This window comes from Neoarius graeffei, chromosome 9, assembly GCF_027579695.1.
Source record: "Neoarius graeffei isolate fNeoGra1 chromosome 9, fNeoGra1.pri, whole genome shotgun sequence".
In the NCBI taxonomy this organism is placed as follows: domain Eukaryota; kingdom Metazoa; phylum Chordata; class Actinopteri; order Siluriformes; family Ariidae; genus Neoarius; species Neoarius graeffei.
This window is the reverse complement of record NC_083577.1, coordinates 56,979,416-57,002,928: the sequence shown is the minus strand read 5'-3', so window position 1 is coordinate 57,002,928 and position 23,513 is coordinate 56,979,416. Positions and strand designations below refer to the sequence as shown.

The 23,513-nt window shown below is 43.9% G+C and overlaps 2 protein-coding genes across 4 annotated transcripts in view; one reads left to right on the top strand and one right to left on the bottom strand.

Annotated features, from left to right (window-relative positions):
• dgkh (diacylglycerol kinase, eta) overlaps positions 1-4,194 on the bottom strand; it is a 121,704-nt gene extending 117,510 nt beyond the window's left edge. For all 3 annotated transcript variants that reach the window (XM_060929898.1, XM_060929894.1, XM_060929895.1), the window contains exon 1: positions 4,002-4,194. In XM_060929898.1, coding sequence (XP_060785881.1) covers positions 4,002-4,049 — 48 coding nt within the window. In that variant the 5' untranslated portion in view covers positions 4,050-4,194. The remainder of the gene's footprint in view (positions 1-4,001) is intronic.
• Positions 4,195-7,593: 3,399 nt separating this feature from the next.
• The window catches only part of vwa8 (von Willebrand factor A domain containing 8), a 195,449-nt gene continuing 179,529 nt past the window's right edge, over positions 7,594-23,513 (top strand). The window contains exons 1-2 of the mRNA XM_060929893.1: positions 7,594-7,863; positions 10,475-10,552. Of these exons, the coding sequence (XP_060785876.1) occupies positions 7,725-7,863; positions 10,475-10,552 (217 nt within the window). The 5' untranslated portion in view covers positions 7,594-7,724. The remainder of the gene's footprint in view (positions 7,864-10,474; positions 10,553-23,513) is intronic.

Below are 23,513 nucleotides of genomic sequence, written 5' to 3'. Positions count from 1 at the left end.
TATATATATATATATATACATACAATTTTTCCCCTTAAAACTCGCTTCAATGGTCAGTGAAGAAATTATTTACATTACAGAATAAAATTGATCCTGAATAAGTTGATAAGTATGCCACACAAGAAGAGATATGAACAGATAATATTTTTATCATTTATTTTTTGTTAATGCATTGGGTTAATAACAAGGATTCAAGTAGCTGTGAATCTCATGAGATATTCTATTCCATTTCATATTATTCTATATACATATGTGTGTATATATATATATATATATATTTTTTTTTCCTATTCTATGTATTTTCTGCTCTATTCTATACTATTCTATTCTTTTCTATTCTTTATTTAATATTATTCTATAAACATTTCAATTCTATCCTATTCAATATCATTCGGTTCTGTTTTATTCTGTATATCTTTATTCTATTCTACTCTATGTATGTTTCTGCTCTATTCCATTCTGTTCTATTCTTTACTTCATATTATTCTACAAACATTCTATTCTATATCATTCTATTCTGTTCACTTCCATATTCTATTCTATTCTCTATTCAATTCGAGATATTTTTATTCTCTTCTACTCTGAGTATTTTCTGCTCTATTCTATACTATTCCATTCTGTTCTATTCTTTAGTTAACCTTATTCTATAAACATTTCAATTCGATCCTATTCGATATCATTCAGTTCTGTTCTATTCTGTATTCTATTCAGTTCTCTATTCAATTCTGAATATCTTTATTCTATTCTACTCAATGTATGTTTCTGCTCTATTCTATCCTATTCCATTCTGTTCTATTCTTTACTTCATATTATTCTACAAACACTGAATCTATTCTATATCATTCTATCCTGTTCTGTTCACTTCCATATTCTATTCAATTCTAGATATTTTTATTCTCTTCTACTCTGAGTATTTTCTGCTCTATTCTATACTGTTCTATTCTGTTCTATTCTTTATTTAACCTTATTCTATAAACATTTCAATTTGATCCTATTCGATATCATTCAGTTCTGTTCTATTCTGTATTCTATTCAGTTCTCTATTCAATTCTGAATATCTTTATTCTATTCTACTCAATGTATGTTTCTGCTCTATTCTATCCTATTCCATTCTGTTCTATTCTTTACTTCATATTATTCTACAAACACTGAATCTATTCTATATCATTCTATCCTGTTCTGTTCACTTCCATATTCTATTCAATTCTAGATATTTTTATTCTCTTCTACTCTGAGTATTTTCTGCTCTATTCTATACTGTTCTATTCTGTTCTATTCTTTATTTAACCTTATTCTATAAACATTTCAATTTGATCCTATTCGATATCATTCAGTTCTGTTCTATTCTGTATTCTATTCAGTTCTCTATTCAATTCTGAATATCTTTATTCTATTCTACTCAATGTATGTTTCTGCTCTATTCTATCCTATTCCATTCTGTTCTATTCTTTACTTCATATTATTCTACAAACACTGAATCTATTCTATATCATTCTATCCTGTTCTGTTCACTTCCATATTCTATTCAATTCTAGATATTTTTATTCTCTTCTACTCTGAGTATTTTCTGCTCTATTCTATACTGTTCTATTCTGTTCTATTCTTTATTTAACCTTATTCTATAAACATTTCAATTCGATCCTATTCGATATCATTCAGTTCTGTTCTGTATTCTATTCAGTTCTCTATTCAATTCTGAATATCTATTCTACTCAATGTATGTTTCTGCTCTATTCGATCCTATTCCATTCTGTTCTATTCTTTACTTCATATTATTCTACAAACATTTGAATCTGTTCTATATCATTCTATTCTGTTCACTTCCATATTCTATTCAAGTCTAGATATTTTTATTCTCTTCTACTCTGAGTATTTTCTGCTCTATTCTGTTCTGTTCTATTCTTTATTTCACTGTAAACATTTAAATTCTATTCTATATTCTATTCTGTTTTGTTTATTCTATAGCCTACAGTTCCACTCTCTATTCAATTCCACGTCATTTTATTCTATTCTACTCGACACACTATTTTTTTTCTGGTATATTCTATACTATTCCATTCTGTTCTCTAGTCCATGTTGTTATATATATTTTATTCTATTTTATTCTATATCATTTTATACTATTCTGGCTTGAGTTTACCAAAAGCATCGCAGCACAAAGATCATCTTTAAATGGTAGAGCAAGAAACACAATGAATGCTCTCTTTCCTAGTTAAGATGCTCTTAACGTTAAGAGGCTTTTGGGAAACCCACCACTGTTCTGTTCAATATTCTATTATTTTCTCCTACTCCATTCTATTCTGTATATTCTGTTGTATTATTTACTCTTTTCTCTTCTGTTCTATATTGATTCTATTATAGTCCACATTATTCTCTATATTTCTATTCTATTCTCTAGTTCATATTATTTCATATACTTTTATTATATTATAGTCTATTCTACATCATTGTATATTATTCTAGTCTGTTCTATTTGATTCAATATTATTTTCTCTTCTCTAGTTTATTCTGTACTATTCTATATACTGTTTACTATTCTATATTATTGTCTCTTCTCTAGTCTATTCTGTACTATCCTATATACTGTTTACTATTCTATATTATTGTCCCTTCTCTAGTCTATTCTGTACTATTCTATATACTGTTTACTATTCTGTTCTATTCTGTTCAATTCAATATTATTTTGTCTTCTCTAGTCTATTCTGTACCATTCTATATACTGTTTACTATTCTATTCATTATTTTCTCTTCTCTAGTTTATTCTGTACTATTCTATGTACTGTTTACTATTCTATTCTGTTCAATTCAATATTATTTCCTCTTCTCTAGTTTATTCTGTACTAGTCTATATACTGTTTACTAATCTATTCAACATTATTTTCTCTTCTCTAGTCTATTCTGTACTATTCTATATACTGTTTACTATTCTGTTCTATTCTATTCTGTTCAATTCTATATTATTTTGTCTTCTCTAGTCTATTCTGTACTATTCTATATACTGTTTACTATTCTGTTCTGTTCAATTCAATATTATTTTGTCTCCTCTAGTCTATCCTGTACTAGTCTATATACTGTTTACTATTCTATTTTGTTCTATTCTATTCAATATTATTTTGTCTTCTCTAGTCTATTCTGTACTAGTCTATATACTGTTTACTATTCTATTCAATATTATTTTCTCTTCTCTAGTCTATTCTGTACTATTCTATATACTGTTTACTATTCTATTCTGTTCAATATTATTTTCTCTTCTCTAGTCTATTCTGTACTATTCTATATACTGTTTACTATTCTGTTCTGTTCAATTCAATATTATTTTGTCTCCTCTAGTCTATCCTGTACTAGTATATATACTGTTTACTATTCTGTTCTATATTATTTTCTCTTCTCTAGTTTATTCTGCACTTTTCTATATACTGTTTACTATTCTCATCTCATCTCATTATCTCTAGCCGCTTTATCCTGTTCTACAGGGTCGCAGGGGAGCTGGAGCCTATCCCAGCTGACTACGGGCGAAAGATTATTTTCTCTTCTCTCGTCTATTCTGTACTGTTCTGTTCTGTGAGTTTCTTTCTTTCTTGAATTACACCAGCCTTGGATGTAAAATGACACGGACTCTCCTGAACTCCTCCAACTCTCTGAATGCAGTTGACTCGGAGCTCCTTTCTGAACAGCCCCAGTGGAACAGCGCGCAAGCCGTGCAACTGTTTCCAGCTTCTCTAAACAGCCCCTCAGGTTCGCTTTCTAAGCGCAGTTAGCCTGTCTGGAGTCGGCTCTCCGCGTCCATCATCCTCTCCCTTCCTCCGATCGCAACAAAAGCAGGAAAGCGCCGAGCGGCAGCCTTCTGTCTGTCTGTCTGTCTGCCCACCGGACTCTGACAGCAGTGCGCTGAAACCGCACTATAGCGCTCCTCTCACTCAGCCTCAGCCAGCCACAAACACACAGACATGTCTGTCATCCTGAAAGTCCGGTGAGGAGGAAATCACTGAGGTTGTACTCACCAGTTCTTCCCAGGCAGGGCTCCGTGTGTACTGGTACTCATCGTCCATATTCCCAAATCCCACTGCCGCAAACACCAGCGCTTTACGCACTCAGCCTCGAAGCTTCCGGTGAATTTGTCAGCGTGTAACCGGGCATATGGGTGGATTCTTCAACCCTCTATTAGCCTGGTACGGCTTCTCCACTCCGCCACTTATCACTTCCCTCCTCTTTCAGGGTTCCTCCAAGGGCTGAGCTTTCTCGCCACGTGATAAATGTCACGCCGTAAAAGGAAGTCGAGTGATCACCATGGCTACGACCAAAACCCCTCCACTACTGCTTGTCCTATTTTGACACTTGAGAAGGGTAGATGCGCTCATGGACCGAGCCCATGATGTCATTTGACCTGATCAGTCTCAGTAAATCTCCTAATCCTTCACACTTCTTTGTCGAGTCGATCTGAAGCTGAAAGAGACACTTTTATACATTAAAGGTATGAGATCTGGTGAGCACACAGCTCTGTTTCCTATTCATCTGAGGCAGGGACGAGTCTGGGACAAGCTGGAACTCACCTTCATAGACATCTGGATTCATCAGAGGTGACCTGATAAACCATACACTACCGTTCAAAAGTTTGGGGTCACCCAGACAATTTTGTGTTTTCCATGAAAAGTCACACTTTTATTTACCACCATAAGTTGTAAAATGAATAGAAAATATAGTCAAGACATTTTTTTGAGCATTTAATCGACCCCGGGGCGGCACGGTGGTGTAGTGGTCAGCGCTGTTGCCTCACAGCAAGAAGGTCCTGGGTTCGAGCCCCGGGGCCGGCGAGGGCCTTTCTGTGTGGAGTTTGCATGTTCTCCCCGTGTCCGCGTGGGTTTCCTCCGGGTGCTCCGGTTTCCCCCACAGTCCAAAGACATGCAGGTTAGGTTAACTGGTGACTCTAAATTGACCGTAGGTGTGAATGTGAGTGTGAATGGTTGTCTGTGTCTATGTGTCAGCCCTGTGATGACCTGGCGACTTGTCCAGGGTGTAGAAGGATAAAGCGGCTAGAGATAATGAGATGAGATGAGATTTAATCGACCCCACAAATGCGATGCTCCAGAAACTCAATCTGCTCAAAGGAAGGTCAGTTTTATAGCTTCTCTAAAGAGCTCAACTGTTTTCAGCTGTGCTAACATGATTGTACAAGGGTTTTCTAATCATCCATTAGCCTTCTGAGGCAATGAGCAAACACATTGTACCATTAGAACACTGGAGTGAGAGTTGCTGGAAATGGGCCTCTATACACCTATGGAGATATTGCACCAAAAACCAGACATTTGCAGCTAGAATAGTCATTTACCACATTAGCAATGTATAGAGTGGACTTCTGAGTAGTTTAAAGTGATCTTCATTGAAAAGAACAGTGCTTTCCTTTCAAAAATAAGGACATTTCAAAGTGACCCCAAACTTTTGAACGGTAGTGTACACCACCTAATGATGATGCTTTCCATTTGCACAAAGAATCACACCTGTTCATTTCGACAACAAGTACGCAATTTACAGCCTTAGAAGTAGATTTAATCTACGCTTAGCGTTAGATGGATTATGGACTTCTGTTTTAGAAAAGCTCACCTTTGGAAACCTATAGAGCTGAGGATCCTTGACGGAACTTTTCCCCTCATTTCTGAAGGCAAGACTTGAGCTGTTTGAAAAATGAAGGTTTTTTTTTTCTTTTCTGAGTCTGATATAGTCATTGGTTTTCTGAGTGCAAGCTGTTTGAAAAATGAAGTGGTGAAAATTGTTTCTTGAAGTTGCCAATGCACCAAGGAATTGACTTCAAGAATAACTGTTTATATGGAGTAATGTGCACAGAATCGCTTTAAAATCATTCTGGGCCTGTTTCCCAGATTAAACCTAAATGCTGGCTAAAAAGGGAAGTCCGGTGACTGATGCAGCTTAACTCAATACTATGACACAAACCAAGGAAACCACTCACATCCTGTAAACCTATAACGACATGCATACAGTTAGACTTTACGTGAATTTATTACCATTTAAAGCTGTTTTGGATCTTTTCAAACAGTAACTGAAATAGGGTTGGTTTGCAAGCAGACGTTTATTATAGCCTAATGGTAATGACGTAAAGAGATAAGAAGGCCAAAGAATTTATCAACAGGTAGTAAACGGCAATAAATAAATTGTCTTATATAATCATCGGTTTGGTTTGAGTGTAATCTTTTAAGAAAGTTTAAGAAAATACAATTTAGATATCACTTTAGAATAGTCTTAAAAAAACCCCAATCTGGTCAAAGAAATAAACAAACAGTCTAGGTTGGTTAGTATTTGTAGTATGTAAGTAGCAGCAACAACAACAACAACAACAACAACAAAAATTAGAAGAAGGCTTTGTCACATGTACTCAAGCACAGTGAAATTTCTCCTCTGCATTTAACTCATCTGAAGCAGCGAACACACGCATGCGCACACAGGTAAGCAATGAGCGCACACACACATACCCAGAGCAGTGGGCAGCTATGCTACAGCGCCCAGGGAGCAGTCGGGGGTTCAGTGCCTTACTCAAGGGCACTTCAGCCATGATACAAAGGGAGGGGAAAGTGCTGTTCATTCACTCAACTCCCTTCACATTTTTCCTGCAGGTCCTGGGAATCGAACCAGCAACTCTTTGGGCCCAAGGCTGCTTCTCTAACCTTCAGGCCATATTATTATTATCCATCCATCCATCATCTGTAGCTGCTTATCCTGTACAGGGTTGCAGGCAAGCTGGAGCCTATCCCAGCTGACTATGGGTGAGAGGTGGGGTACACCCTGGACAAGTCGCCAGGTTATCGCAGGGCTGACACAGAGACAAACAACCATTCACACTCACATTCACACCTACGGTCAATTTAGAGCCACCAGTTAACCTAACCTGCATGTCTTTGGACTGTGGGGGAAACCGGAGAACCCAGAGGAAACCCATGCGGACATGGGGAGAACATGCAAACGCCACACAGAAAGGCCCTCGCCGGCCCCGGGGCTCGAACCCAGGACCTTCTTGCTGTGAGGCGACAGTGCTAACCACTACACCACCATGCTGCCCTATTATTATTATTATTATTATTATTATCTCATCTCATTATCTGTAGCCGCTTTATCCTTCTACAGGGTCGCAGGCAAGCTGGAGCCTATCCCAGCTGACTACGGGCGAAAGGCGGGGTACACCCTGGACAAGTCGCCAGGTCATCACAGGGCTGACACATAGACACAGACAACCAGTCACACTCACATCTACGGTCAATTTAGAGTTACCAGTTAACCTAACCTGCATGTCTTTGGACTGTGGGGGGAAACCGGAGAACCCAGAGGAAACCCATGTGGACATGGGGAGAACATGCAAACTCCGCACAGAAAGGCCCTCGCCGGCCACAGGGCTCGAACCCAGGACCTTCTTGCTGTGAGGCGACAGCGCTAACCACTACACCACCGTGCCGCCCTATTATTATTATTATTCCGTCTGTTTCCAAGCAGGTAGACAGGTTTTTTTTTTTCTTCTTCTCGGAACCAAAACAGTGTTTCTTGTTTCACACGGAGCGATTATGCGACGCATTACCTCTGTTCTTCAAGTATTTTCCTCCGCGAGACCGCTGCTGTCGGCGGTTTTGGGAAGTGAACATGAAGGAAAAGACTAAATAAATCGGAATGTCCTATTGTTTTCCCATTTAACTTTGATATATATGTATATATTTTAAGAAATCATTATGCAGTCACACATTTTATTCAAAGGAACAGCCGCAGCTGTGGCCTCCCGAAGACTCCGGAATATTTTGGGTCCCGTCATGTCAAGGGAAGGCTGGAAATGGAGCACGCATGAGGTCAAACACTTAAACACTTCATCAGGTTAGAGTCACTTTCCAGTGTTCACATTCAGACACTAAACACACCCTGGCAGTCTGATATTAGCTTCGAAATCTTCTGTGCGGTGCTTCTTCAGTTCGACTAACTTGTCAACATCAGTACTAGGCTATGTCCAAAATCACTAATACACTGTTTAAGTAGCAGTAGTCGGTTTGGGACGGAGCCCATCCAGCCTATTGCATAGTACAACGTTTACTGCAGTGACAATAAATGTTGTTGCTACAGTGGGTATAAAAAGTGTACACACCCTGTTAAAATTACAGGTTTTTCTGATTAAAAAAAAAAGAGACCACGATAAATAATTTCAAAACTTTTCCCACCTTTAATGTGACCTATAACCTGTACAATTCAATTGAAAAGCAAATCTGTTAGGAGGAAAAATAAAAAACATACAATAATCTGGTTGTGTAAGTGTGCACACCCTTAAACTAATACTTTGTTGAAGCACCTTTTGATTTAATTACAGGAGTCAGTCTTTTTGGGGGGGCGGCACGGTGGTGTAGTGGTTAGCGCTGTCGCCTCACAGCAAGAAGGTCCTGGGTTCGAGCCCCGTGGCCGGCGAGGGCCTTTCTGTGTGGAGTTTGCATGTTCTCCCCGTATCCGCGTGGGTTTCCTCCGGGTGCTCCGGTTTCCCCCACAGTCCAAAGACATGCAGGTTAGGTTAACTGGTGGCTCTAAATTGACCATAGGTGTGAATGGTTGTCTGTGTCTATGTGTCAGCCCTGTGATGACCTGGCGACTTGTCCAGGGTGTACCCCGCCTTTCACCCGTAGTCAGCTGAGATAGGCTCCAGCTTGCCTGCGACCCTGTAGAAGGATAAAGCGGCTAGAGATAATGAGATGAGATGAGTCTTTTTGGGTCGGAGTCGATCAGCATGCCATGTCTAGACTTGGCAATATTTGCCCACTCTTCCTTGCAAAAGCGCTCCAAATCTGTCACATTGCGAGGGCATCTCTTGTGCACACCCCTCTTCAGGTCACCCCACAGATTTTCAATTGGCTGGGCCGTTCCAAAACTTTTTTGGGGTCGTTGTCATGCTGAAAGATGAAATTCTTCTTCATCTTCAGCTTTCTAGCAGACACCTGAAGGTTTTTGGGCCAAAACTGACTGGTATTTAGAACTGTTCATAATTCCCTCCACCTTGACTAAAGCCCCTCTTCCAGCTGAAGAAAAACAACCCCAAAACATGATGCTGCCACCACCATGCTTCACCGTGGGTATGGTGTTCTTTTGGTGATGCACAGTGTTGTTTTTGTGCCAAACATACCTTTTGGAATTGTGGCCAAAACGTTCAATCTTGGTTTCATCAGACCATAACGCATTTTCCCACATGCGTTTGGGAGAGTTGATGTATTTTTTTGTAAAATTTAGCCGGACCTGGATGTTTTTCTTTGACCCTACCTCATAGTCCAGACATATGGAGAATATGGGAGACTGTTGTCACGTGTAGTACACAACCAGTACTTGTCAGAAATTCCTGCAGCTCCTTCAGTGTTGCTGTAGGCCTCTTGGCAGCCTCCCTGACCAGTTTTCATCTTGTCTTTTCATCAATTTTGGAGGGACGCCCAGTTCTCGGTAATGTCACTGTTGGCCCATATCTTATCCACTTCTTGATGACTGTTTTCACTGTGCTCCATGGTATATCTAATGCCATGGAAATGTTTTTGTCCCCTTCTCCTGACTGATACCTTTCAACAATGAGATCCCTTTGATGCTTTGTAAGCTCTCTGTGAGCCCTGGCTTTTGCTGGAGGATGCAACTGAGTAAATGTCTGAACTTTATTTGGGGTTAATCAGAGTCATTTTGACTGATGGCAGGTGTGAACCCAAAAAGATTGAATGCTGTAATTAAATCAAAAGGTGCTTCAACAAAGTATTAGTTTAAGGGTGTGCACACTTATGCAACCAGCTTATTGTACGTTTTTTATTTTTTATGTTTTTCCCTGGGCGGCACGGTGGTGTAGTGGTTAGCGCTGTCGCCTCACAGCAAGAAGGTCCGGGTTCGAGCCCCGTGGCCAGCGAGGGCCTTTCTGTGCGGAGTTTGCATGTTCTCCCCGTGTCCGCGTGGGTTTCCTCCGGGTGCTCCGGTTTCCCCCACAGTCCAAAGACATGCAGGTTAGGTTAACTGGTGACTCTAAATTGACCGTAGGTGTGAATGTGAGTGTGAATGGTTGTCTGTGTCTATGTGTCAGCCCTGTGATGACCTGGCGACTTGTCCAGGGTGTACCCTGCCTTTCGCCCGTAGTCAGCTGGGATAGGCTCCAGCTTGCCTGCGACCCTGTAGAACAGGATAAAGCAGCTACAGATAATGAGATGAGATGAGGTTATAGGTCACATTAAATGTGGGAAAAGGTTTGAAATGATTTATCGTGGTCTCATTTTTTTTACATCAGAAAAACCGATCATTTTAACGGGGTGTGTACACTTTTTTTTATATCCACTGTATAATAACTTTGCTGGCATGAAGAATAAACCCTAAAAGTAGCAACAGTTATCAAGGTCATGTGTTTGTAACAAGGTTTTATATATATAATATATATATATAAAACTCAGATAACTCATACAACTTCCTTTGATCTTACCTTGATTGACAGGTGACACAGTGAAGATAGGGGAGATCTCTTATCGGCTCAAGACACCCAGAAACCCTGAGCTCGTACCGGTCAATCACAGTATGTGCTTTTCTCTGTGGAATTAATCATTGACTGTCGTCTTTCTCTGAAATGTCAACTCTAACCTGAACCAGTCAGCCATTCAGATATTAGTCCTGGGTTAAGATAAGAGCAATGGACTCTCAGTCGCAAAACATGATTTAAAAAAAGAATGCCTGCACATGTATTATGACATTATTCATTTAATTTAAATGAGGATTTTTTTCCCTTCTGTTTATTAAGCTCAGAAGTTCTCTGAAGTAATTAATTTATTATATAAATGAACTTTCAACCCTCTAGCTGTTATTTCTTGTAAACTGAACTCACATCTCCAGCTTATAGCCATCACAAAGTCAACAGAATAAGAAAGTAGGGTAATTCTATGTCAGATTGAGAGAATTTACAAAGTTTTCCTGTCTGACCATCTTGGATTTGCTTCATACTCGATGTAAATAATATCATTGTATCCAACAGATGGTGGACAGAACTTTCAGATTGTATCTTCTTTCATTTCTGACCACAGGAAATGTATTTGAGTTTGTTAATTCTGCAATATTTTTTGTGCCATCGGTTCTCTCTTTGACTTTCCACATCGGGTTGGGAGTTGATTTAGCTCTAGTTGCTGTCCCCTGAACAAACTGATATCAGGGGTTACTTCGAAAGATCTGAGGCCAGCTTTCTTACGTAGAGAATAATCCATAGGCAGTTACGATTTTTTTTTAAAGATCTGAATGGTCTAAGTTTTAGAATTAGAATGTACTCACAGCATATCTTGTGAGAGAATTTGATCATCTGGCATTGTGAGCCAGCTCTCCCTATTACTCAGAGGAAAGCGCTGTCTGCCCTCTTCCACATACATGAGATCACAGATGTCCATGACTGGCTAATTTTGCTGTGATTGACAGGGGAGAGAGAGTAATGCCATCCCTCACACCTAGAGAGCACAGACAATTGTGCTTCCTTGGCTTTTGGCCATGGATGGCTGTGGTATCATCAGGATTCGAACACACAATCTCCAGATGATCAGGCAACTTATGCTAATTCTTGGGTTTCACATGACATCACATCTGCCTCATTAGTTATTCAAAACTTTAGTTGGTGGTCTGCCAAAGCTCAGTTGACAAAGCGTTTGTATGAAGAAGGTGCATTCCTTGCATGGAAAATGCCTTACACTTGCGTTGTTTTAGGTTGTTCGAATTGATCAAACCATGAAACTGATAAAAGTTTCTTCAGGGTTCTCCGTGAACTAATAAAAAGGGTGAACGAACACAGGATGTCACAAAAAGACGTTCAGAAAGGTGGCTGAAATCTCACTGAAATCGAGGGGAGTCGAGTCTTAGCATGCTCGAGTTTGCAGTGATCACTTCGTGAAAGGTTTGTATCTCCCTCTCAATTGTCCTTAGTGTTTTCCAAGTACTTGTCTTGCTATGTGTCGTTATTTTACGGTACTACTTTTAGTCACAAAGCGCTAAAGTCCCCAGCTGTTTCTTTGTTCACTCCTCACAAAGTCCATATGCATGAAGGTCGCGACAAAATTCTTACACAGCCATACAGTTACAATGCGCCGTGATCACTTCTCCATCTTGTTTAATTAAGACCCAGGTCTTTAAAGAGGTTTCTGATGATCTTTGTGAATGATTTAACTGAGAGATAAGCACCAACACAAGTGAGAATCAAGCGAACTGTTGTTTGTTTACACTTCAACTTGCAGCGCTTCGTTGTAAAGACACGAACGAAAAGCTTAAAAAAAGCATACTTACACGGGCAAAAACAATACAGGATTCATTCAGCAGTGACTTGATACCGAGGTCCTTTACCCAGCCACATACAAAAAAAGAGTTGTAAGCCTCCATACCCTTCCATGCATTCATCTGTTTTGCGGTGTAGAAGGACGTCTGCAACACCAGATAGTTCGAGATGTCGGGGAACTCGACTGAAGGGTAGTTTTCGAGATCATATGACAAATCCTTCTGTCCCAGACTGTAGAGGTCGATTCCATTGCACATAGCAAGCTTCTGAATATATCTAAAGCGAGCAGTGGCTTCTAGATTACGAGCATACTCTGATGAGTTATCGCTAGTTGTTTGCACTACGGCAGCCATTTTGGTTTGCTAGACCACCAGCTACAGTATTTTACCAGAAGTGAAATCGCTAAGAGAAGTCACGAGACTGAAACCCAAGAATTCTTTTTAATAGAATTAGCCAGGTCCTAATGGTTAGAGACACAGCTTTGGGACCAAAGGGTTGCTGTTTTGAGTCCCTGGACCAGCAGGAATGGCTGAAGTGCCCTTGAGCAAGGCACCTAACCTCCAGGCTGCTCTGGGTATGTTGTATGCCACTCTGCATAAGAGCATCTGCTAAATGCCTGTAATGTAATGTAATAGTGAGTTTTCATCCTCTGGGTTCGTGCACCGCTCAGGAAAGTCTAGAAAAGTATGAAATTTAAATGTAACAATTTCTGGTCAACTAAAGCCATTCAGAAAATGTTTAGAAAATAGTTTGAATCTTCTGTTTGTAAATATTCTGAGACCTGAGATACTAAGGCGCTGTTTACACTTGGTTTTAAAATGTGTTTTGAGCAGTCGGATCACAAGTGGACAGCCGAGACACATCACCTGTGTGTATCATGCGTCTCCAAGGTGTCCAGCTGACCACTTGTGTTGAGATTTCGTTACTGCCTACATCACTTCCACTTGAAGGTCAAAGGGCCCCACACAGTTATTTTCAAAACATTAAACATGCAACATACTGTAATTATTTTCTTGCACTTCAACCATGTGCATTAGTGCTCCTCTCCATTTTTTCGAGCGCTGTCGCCAAAACAACCACCACATCCTGCATTGATGATGTATTTTCCTGTTGCGTCCTTGTCGGGGACGCATCAGGACACATTAGCATGTACACTACAAACGATGTGTGACCAAATATGTCCCAGACCACCTTGGCAAGTAGTTGGTGTGATTGGATCCCAATGTGTCTTGGTGGTGGTTTACACTTGTGTAGCAGTTCCTGATGTGGGTGGAGCACAGAAGCACGGCAGGCGAGAGTTGATGTTCACACACAAGCACTTTATTTGAGCTTTTCAGCTTTCACTCACTCACTCAACACACACATGCGTTGTGGTCGGGAGGGAGCCCTTTTTCTCTGCTCTCTCCCTCCTTTTATGCTCCATCCCTGTAACACACACACACACACACACACACACACACACACACACACATTAACAGCAGGGGGAATGACTTAGCCACTTACCTTCCCTGACCCCGCCCTCCATTCACAGACTGCTGGTTGGCCATGCCCCCGCTGCCACATACCCCCATCGACCGACTTAGGCTGGTGGTGACGGCTGGGGAGCCGTCCGGCCTGAAGCTGACTCCCCCCTCGACGGGACAGGAAGTCTGTCACCACCATCTGTGCCCCCGGCCTGTGGATCACCTTGAACTTAAATGGCTGGAGGGCGAGATACCAACGGGTGATCCGCGCATTGGCATCCTTCATGCGGTGGAGCCACTGGAGAGGCGCGTGGTCCGAACAGAGAGTGAAAGGGCGCTCCAGCAGGTAGTATTGGAAGGCGAGGACCGCCCACTTGATGGCAAGACACTTCTTCTCAATTGTTTTGTACTTGTTTTCACGTATTGACAGTTTCCGGCTGATGTACAGCACGGGGCGCTCCTCGCCCTCCACCTCCTGGGACAAAACAGCCCCCAGCCCTCTGTCCGATGCATCAGTCTGCAAAATAAAGGGGAGAGAGAAGTCAGGGGAGTGTAAAAGTGGCCCCCCACACAGTGCAGCTTTTACCTCAGAGAAAGCCTGTTGGCACTGCTCCATCCACTGGACCGGATCTGGAGCCCCCTTTTTAGTGAGATCGGTTAATGGGCTGGTGACGTCTGAATAATTAGGTAGAAACCTACGATAATAGACAGCCCCAGGAACCGTCTCACCTCCTTTTTGGTCTTGGGCCTCGGGCAGGCCGCAATCGCTGCAGTCTTGTTAATTTGGGGATGCACCTGCCCATGACCCAAGTGGAACCCCAGATACCGTACTTCCACCTGCCCAATTGCACACTTTTTTTAGGTTCGCTGTGAGGCCCGCTCGCCTCAGTGACTTTAGATTGGCCCTCAGGTGTTCCAAGTGCCGCGGCCAATCGTGGCTGTAGATTATGATGTCGTCCAGATAGGCGGCAGCGTGAGGGCGGAAGACGCTGTCCGTAAGCCGCTGGAACGTAGTGGGCGCCCCAAACAAACCAAAAGGGAGCGTGACAAATTGGTGTAAACCAAACGGTGTGGAAAAGGCCGTTTTCTCTTGGGATAGAGGAGTCAAGGGAATCTGCCAATATCCCTTTGTTAGATCCAGTGTCGAATAAAAGTGAGCAGCACCTAACCGATCAAGCAACTCATCAATGCGAGGCATTGGGTATGCGTCAAATTTAGACACCGCGTTGACCTTTCTATAGTCCACACAGAACCGGACCAACCTGTCGGTCTTGGGAACCAGGACCACTGGGCTGCTCCAGTCACTGTGGGACTCCTCGATTATGCCCATTCCGAGCATGGCCTTGAGTTCGTCCCGAACCACCTTTTTCTTGTGTTTGGGTAAGCGGTAAGGGCGGCTACGCACTACCACCCCCGGGGGCGTTTCGATGTGATGTTCTATGAGGTGGGTACGACTAGGAAGGGGCGAGACCATGTCAGAAAATTCCTTTTGCAACTTGGCCACCTCCATGAGTTGGGCCGGTGAGAGGTGGTCTCCACAAGCAACTGGAGTGGTCCGAGATGTTATCTTTTTCACCTCTGGCCCCAGCTCCGCCTTCTCCGGGACTACCGACGCCAACGCCACGGGGACCCCCTCATTCCAGCGTTTTAAAAGGTTAAGGTGGTAGATTTGCAATGCCCCACCCCTATCCATTCGCCTCACCTCATAGTCGACGTCCCCGACTCGCCGTGTGACCTCGAAGGGCCCTTGCCATTTGGTGGCTAATTTGGAGCTCGACGTGGGCAATAATACGAGCACTTTGTCTCCTGGCGTGAACTCTCTAAGGCACGTGCCCCTGTCATACAGCTGGCTTTGACGTTCTTGTGCCTCCCGCAAATTTTCCTGGGTTAGGTGCGTGAGGGTGTGGAGTTTTGCGCGCAGGTTAAGAACATACTGGATTTTGTTTTTGCTAGGTGAAGGTCCCTCCTCCCAATTTTCCTGTAGCACGTACAGAATGCCACGCGGCTTACGCCCATATAATAATTTAAAGGGAGAAAACCCCGTGGAGGCTTGCGGGACCTCTCGTACTGCGAATAACAGGGGCTCGAGCCACTTATCCCAATTACGCGCATCTTCACTTACGAATTTCCAGATTATGTTCTTGAGTATTTGGTTAAATCACTCTACTAAGCCATCCACTTGTGGGTGATGGACACTGGTGTGGATAGACTTAATCCCTAATAACCCATACGGTTCGCACAGTGTGTGTGACATAAATGAAGCGCCTTGGTCTGTCAAGATTTCTTTTGGAATCCCGACCCGGGAGATAAAGCGGAAGAGCGCTTCCGCAATACTACATGCTGAGATATTGCGGAGAGGCACTGCTTCCGGATATCGCGTTGCATAGTCCACCAGAACTAAAATAAAGCGATATCCCCGTGCTGACCAATCTAATGGCCCAATGAGCTCCATCCCAATTTGCTCAAACAGGGTCTCGATTAGAGGAAGAGGGCGTAACGGTGCTTTTGGAGGAGCTGCAGGATTTACTAATTGGCATTCATGGCATGCCGCACACCACCGATGGACATCCCCACGAATCCCTGGCCAATAGAGCAGGCCATTATTCGGGCTAGTGTTTTATCTTGCCCTAAGTGTCCAGCCATGGGATTAAAGTGAGCCGCATGGAATACGAGTTCCCTACGGCTCTTTGGGATTAACAATTGGGTTATTCATTCATTAGTTTGAGTGTCCTGCGTCACTCGGTACAATCTATCTTTAATAATAGCAAACTAAGGGAAGGTCGGTGCCGCGCTTGGCTGAAGAGTTTGAATATCGATTACTCTCACTTGGTCAAACGCATGCCGCAGAGTCTCGTCTTGCGACTGCTCTAACGGGAAATCCCCAAGGAAAATCCCCGAGAGAGGGAGGAGGAGCGAGCTGCTCCTCACTCTGACGCGGTGTTGACGTAGACTGCTCTGTGACAGTTTCTCCAGTCAATGCCACACCGGCATCTTCCTGTGACCTACTAGTGCAGGACCCACTACATGTTAAATATTCCATCAGCTTTTTAAACCCTGGCCAATCAACGAGTGGGTGAGACGAGGACTAACCGCCACCTTTACTCTATACATTTGGCCCTGGAATAGAATACGGACAGACACTAAGAGATAATTGTGAACATCCCCGTGCACACACAACACTTTCACCGCTTGTGCTCTCCCCACTGCCTCACCTTGCATCAGGCATTAGTGAATTGAGGTCTGATTATAACCGGAATCCACCAAAGTGTGATATGTATCCCCTTGAACACTTACCGGTATCTGATACGTTCCAGCCCCATTGGGGGCGGTTTCTGGTGCGTCGGGGATCCGGATTACAGCTCCCACCTCCCTTGCAGAGCTCCGACTCTGGAGATGCTCCGATTCCCCGCCACGCCAGCACACCGGCCCAAGCTTTCCCTCTGCACTGGTGTTATGGGTGTCACTCACCTGAGGAGGAGACAACACAGACACGGAAGAGGGAGATGGGAGGACACCACGGGTGCGAAGGGCTGGCTGGGGAGGAGCCAGCCACCACCTCTGCGGCAGGGGGACGGGGTGGGGAGGGGGACGAGAGATGGGGGGAGAGAGAGAAGAGAAGTGAGGGGAGGCGCCTCGTCTGCCTGCCGTCGGAGCCGCCTCCAGATGGTCCTCTGCCAGCTCGATGGCTCGTTCCAGCAACGCCGGGCAATGACACTGGACCTATTCCACCGTTCTTTCCGGAAGTCAAGAGATAAACTGTTCCAGTGCCACCAGATCGATGAGCTCGTCAGCATCGTGGTCTTCCGCCCTCAGCCACCACCGCCAGGCATCCTGGAGTTGCTGGCCGAATGCAAACGGCCAGCCGACCTGCTCCGATGCCAGCGTCCAAAAGCGCTGGGGATGTTGTTCTGGGGAGCGGCTGACCCGCTGCAGGATGGCTTTCCTCAGGTCAGCATACACCAGTCGGCTGTCAGCAGGGAGCTGCTGCGCTGTGAGCTGCACCTCGCCAGTCAGGAGTGGGCGGAGATGCGCCACGTGCTGCGCCACGTGCTGCTCCAGCGGCCACCCCCATGCTTTGGCTGCTTGCTCGAAGAAGGCGAGGAACGCTTCTGGATCGTCCTGCGGGCCCATCTTCGTGAGGGTGCCGGCTGCGGTGGTCGACGCCCCTGCTGATGCGAGCAGGTGTCGGAACGCCTGGCGATATTCCTGCTGGGCCAGCATCAAGGCTTCGAAGCGTTGCTCTTGTTCCTTTCGGAGGGTGATCAGTGCTTGATGCTGGTTCTGCTGGGCAGTAGCAAGGGCAAGGATGAGCTCTTCGAATGGGGAGGACTCCATGGGGTGGTTCCCTTCTGTGCTCCCGGGTTTCAGCACCACTGTAGCAGTTCCTGATGTGGGAGGAGTACAGAAGCATGGCAAGTGAGAGTTGATGTTCACACACAAACACTTTATTTGAGCTTTTCCGCTCGCTCGCTCATGCGTTGTGGTCAGGAGGGAGCCCCTTTTCTCTGCTCTCTCCCTCCTTTTATGCTCCGTCCCTGTAACAAACACACACACACATTAATTAACAGCAGGTGGAATTACTTAGCCACTTACCTTCCCTGACCCCGCCCTCCAATCACAGACTGCTGCTTGGCCACGCCCCCACTGCCACAACTTGTATTTAGTGTTAAGATTTAAAGTCCATCTTGTGATGGGATGCATTTTAAAATGAAGTGTAAACAGGGCTGAAGATTTAAAATCTGTAGATCTGTCCTACACCAAGGTACTCCTCGTGGAAAGACCGGTGATCCCCGCGGAATTAAAGAGAAGGAGAAGGGGATACAGAGCTGGAATGAAGTGCCGGGAGAAGAAAACCATGTATACCGTCTGTCATCATGGGAAACGTAAGATCTCTCCCTAATAAGATGGATGAGCTAACGGTGCTAACCAGGCTGCAGAGGGAGTACCGGGAGTGTAGCCTTATGTGCTTCACAGAGACTTGGCTGAATGAACTCTCACCAGACTCACACGTCACTCTGGACGGATTTCAACTCGTGAGAGCGGACAGGAAAGCCAAGGAGAGCGGTAAGAGGAAAGGAGGGGGTATAGCGATGTTTGTGAATGACAGATGGTGTAACCCGGGGCACATCAGGGTAAAGGAGCAGTACTGCAGTAAAAACATTGAACTGCTAGCGGTTAGAATTCGGCCATATTACCTTCCGAGGGAATTCTCGCACATTATCACGATAACTGTGTACATCCCCCCAGCGGCCGAGGCTGCTGCAGCCTGTGAGCTCTTCCAGACCAATCCACACACTCCACCCCCGACCTCACTCTACAGGACTCACACCTCAGCTACACCCCTCATCTCTCCATAACAGCTGATCAGGTGTTGAAGGAGCTGAGGAGGATCAAGACGAGGAAAGCTGCTGGCCCTGATGGTATCAACTTCAGACTGCTTAAGGACTGTGCAGATCAGCTCTGTGGGATTCTTCTGTACATTTTCAACCTGAGCCTCAATCTGGAGAAAGTTCCACTTCTGTGGAAAACATCATGTGTGGTTCCAGTTCCCAAGACTGCGCACCCCAGGGAGCTCAATCACTTTCGGCCAGTAGCTTTAACGTCTCACCTAATGAAGATCATGGAGAGGATTGTTCTCTCCCACCTCTGACACCTGGTGAAAAGCGAGATGGACCCCCTGCAGTTCGCATATCGACCGGGCATTGGTGTGGATGACGCTGTCATTTACCTGCTACACCGGTCACTTTTGCACCTGGAGGGCACTGGAAGCACTGTGAGAATCATGTTCTTTGACTTCTCCAGTGCTTTTCAACACAATCCAGCCATCACTGCTTAAGGGGATGCTGGAGGGAGCTGGTGTTGACTGCCACCTGGCTGCATGGATCATCGACTACCTCATTAACAGACCGCAGTATGTGAGGCTCTGCAACTGTGTGTCTGATGTGGTAGTCTGCAGCACAGGGGCTCCACAGGGTACAGTGCTCTCTCCTTTCCTCTTTACACTTTACACATCTGACTTCAGCTACAACACGGACAGCTGCCACCTCCAGAAGTTCTCAGATGATACAGCCATCGTTGGACATGTGTCAGAGGGGGACGATCTGGAGTACAGAGAGGTTATCACCAACTTTGTCGCCTGGTGCGAACTGAACCACCTGTGCATCAACACCAGCAAGACAAAGGAGGTGGTGATCGATTTCAGAAGGACAGTTCCTCAAATTGCACCAGTGAACATCCAGGGTTTGGACATTGAGATCGTGGAGGAGTACAAATACCTGGGTGTTCACCTTAACAACAAACTGGACTGGACTAACAACACAGATGTCCTGTACAAGAAGGGCCAAAGTTGTCTCCACCTCTTGAGAAGACTGAGGTCTTTTGGTGTATGCAGGACACTGCTTAGGACTTTTTATGACTCTGTGGTAGCATCAGCGATTTTCTACACTGTGGTCTGCTGGGGCTGTGGAAGTTCAGAGAGGGACAGGAAGAAACTTAATAAACTGGTCAGAAGGGCTGGCTCAGTCTTGTACCCCTTTTCCACCAAATCAGTTCCAGGGCTGGTTCGGGGCCAGTGCTGGTGCTGGTTCACAACTCGTTCAACTTGCGAGCCAGCTGAGAACCAGTTTGCTTTTCCATAGCTCGCGGTGCTAAGGGAAGCCACGTCATTACGTCGCTGTATACGTCAGTTACGTCGTTGTATACATCATTACGTCGCTGTATACGTCAGTTACGTCGCTACGTTTGCATAAACCTTGGCGCGAATATCGAAGCAAAAACAACACGGAAGAAGCAGCAACAACAACAATAATAATAATAATAATAATAATAATAATGGATGACTTTGCGTTTGTACAGCTGCTGCTTCTCGTCGCTTAAAAATGGCGATCTTTCGCAGTCTTATTGTTGTTGGTCTTAACAACTCCGCCCCCCCGCTGACGTAAGCGGTTCTTTCCTCTGGCCCAGCAGAGAGTTGGTGCTAGCCTGGAACCGGTTTTTCTGGCCCCAGAGCCAGTTCTTTGTCAGTGGAAACAGAAAACCCGGTTCCAAACTAAGCACTGGCCCCGAACCAGCCCTGGAACTGCTTTGGTGGAAAAGGGGCATTGAACTGTCCTCTGGACTCCATTGACGTGGTGGGTGAGAGGAGGATGTTAGCCAAGCTGACCTCAATCATGGATAACCCCTCTCACCCCCTACATGAGGCTGTGGGGGTTTTAAGCAGCTCTTTTAGTAGTAGACTGCTACACCCACGGTGTAAGAAGGAGAGATACCGCAGGTCATTCATACCTGCTGCTGTCAGACTGTATAACACCCACAACTTGTAACGTAGCACCAATAACCTGTTTGTCGTTATATTTGCACTACTTCACCACTACTACCTCTGCCATCTCTCATCGATGCAATTATGTGCAATAATAAAGGCCTTAAACTATTTTTATGCATGCTTATATTTATATTCATATATACATAAATTATATATATGTGTGTGTGTGTATATACAGAGTCTACCTGTAATGTGCAATTTTTCTGAGCCTCTCAATAAGGCAATTTTTCTATACTTTTTCACTGTAGATAATGCAAATAGCCCTTTGTATTTAATCCTTCATTTGTCTAATTTTTTATTTCAGTTTTATTTGTTATCTGTTTGACATTTTCTTGCTACTGTAACACGTGAATTTCCCCAATGTGGGATGAATAAAGTTAATCTAATCTAATCTGTTCTTTATTTTTTGCACTATTATAGCCAAGCATCTCAAATTTCTTTTTTTTTGTATTTTCCTTCATGGCTTATTTAAAATGAGCAAGAAAACAAATTATATAAAATATGGAAAGTAAAATACTGGAAAAGACGTTGTGGACCACGTCTCAACTATAGATATTTGCATCAGGAAAGAGCAGAGAGCAGGAACCCTGATCCTAATATATATCCATCATATCGAAACTCTCTTGCTTCTATACTGGACATATTATTGTGTGGTGGTGAATCAGAGCTTCTGCCCTGCTATCGCATACGAAGCTGTAGAACATACTGTACAATCTCTTGCAAAAGTATTCATCCCTGTTTTGTTGCATTACAAGCTGGAATTAAAATGGATTTTTGGAGGGTTAGCACCATTTGATTTACACAAAATCTCTACAACTTTAAAGGTGCAAATTGTTGTTTTATTGTGACCCAAACAATAAGATGAAAAACAGAAATCGGGAGTGTGCATAAGTATTCACCCCCTTTTGTATGAAACCCCTAAATAAGAGCTGGTCCAACCAATTTAATTCATACACTATATTGCCAAAAGTATTTGCTTACCCATCCAAATTATCGGAATCAGGTGTTCCAATCACTTCCATGGCCACAGGTGTATAAAATCAAGCACCTAGGCATGCAGACTGTTTTTACAGTTTGGAGCTGGCCCCTTCCTCTTCCAACATGACTGTGCACCAGTGCACAAAGCAAGGTCCATAAAGACATGGATGACAGAGTCTGGTGTGGATGAACTTGACTGGCCTGCACAGAGTCCTGACCTCAACCTGATAGAACACCTTTGGGATGAATTAGAGTGGAAACTGAGAGCCAGGCCTTCTCGTTCAACATCAGTGTGTGACCTCACAAATGCGCTTCTGGAAGAATGGTCAAAAATTCCCATAAACACACTCCTAAACCTTGTGGACAGCCTTCCCAGAAGAGTTGAAGCTGTTCTAGCTGCAAAGGGTGGACCGACGTCATATTGAACCCTATGGATTAGGAATGGGATGTCACTTAAACTCATATGTGAGTCAAAGCAGGTGAGCAAATACTTTTGGCAATATAGTGTAAGTCACATAATTAGTTGATTTAAGATCCACCTGTGTGCAGTCAAAGTGTCACATGATCTGTCACATGATGTCTGTATAAATCGACCTTTTCTGGAAGGACCCTGACTCTGCTACACTACTAAGCAAGCAACATGAAAACCAAGAAGCACTCTAAACAGGTCAGAGACAAAGTTGTGGAGAAGTATAGATCAGGGTTGGGTTATAAAAAATATCCCAATCTTTGAATATCCCAGGGAACACCATTAAATCCATTATAGCAAAATGGAAAGAATATGGTACCACTATAAACCTGACAAGAGAAGGCCCCCCACCAAAACTCACAGACCGGACAAGGAGGGCATTAATCAGAGATGCAACAAAGACACCAAAGATAACACTGAAGGAGCTGCAAAGATCCACAGCAGAGATGGGAGTATCTGTCCATAGGACCACTTTAAGCCATACACTCCACAGAGCGGGGCTTTATGGAAGAGTGGCCAGAAAAAGTCATTGCTTCAGAAATCATGTTTGGAGTTCACCCAACAGCATGTGGCAGACTCCCCAAACACATGGAAGAAGATTCTCTGGTAAAATGAGACTAAAATCGATCTTTTTGGCCATCATGGGAAACGCCATACGTGGCGCAAACCCAACACCCTGAGAACATCATTTCTATAGTGAAGCGTGGTGGTGGCAGCATCGTGCTGTGGGGATATTTTTCATCTGCAGGGACAGGAAAGCTGGTCAGGACTGAAGGAAAGATGGATGGCACTAAATACAGGGTAATTCTGGAGGAAAACCGGTTTGAGACTGGGATGAAGGTTCACATTCCAGCAGGACAATGATCCTAAACATACTGCTAAAGCTACACTGGAGTGGTTTAAAAGGAAACATTTAAATGTCTTGGAATGGCCTAATCAAAGCCCAGACCTCAATCCAATTGAGAATCTGTGGCATAACTTGAAGATTGCTGTGCACCAATG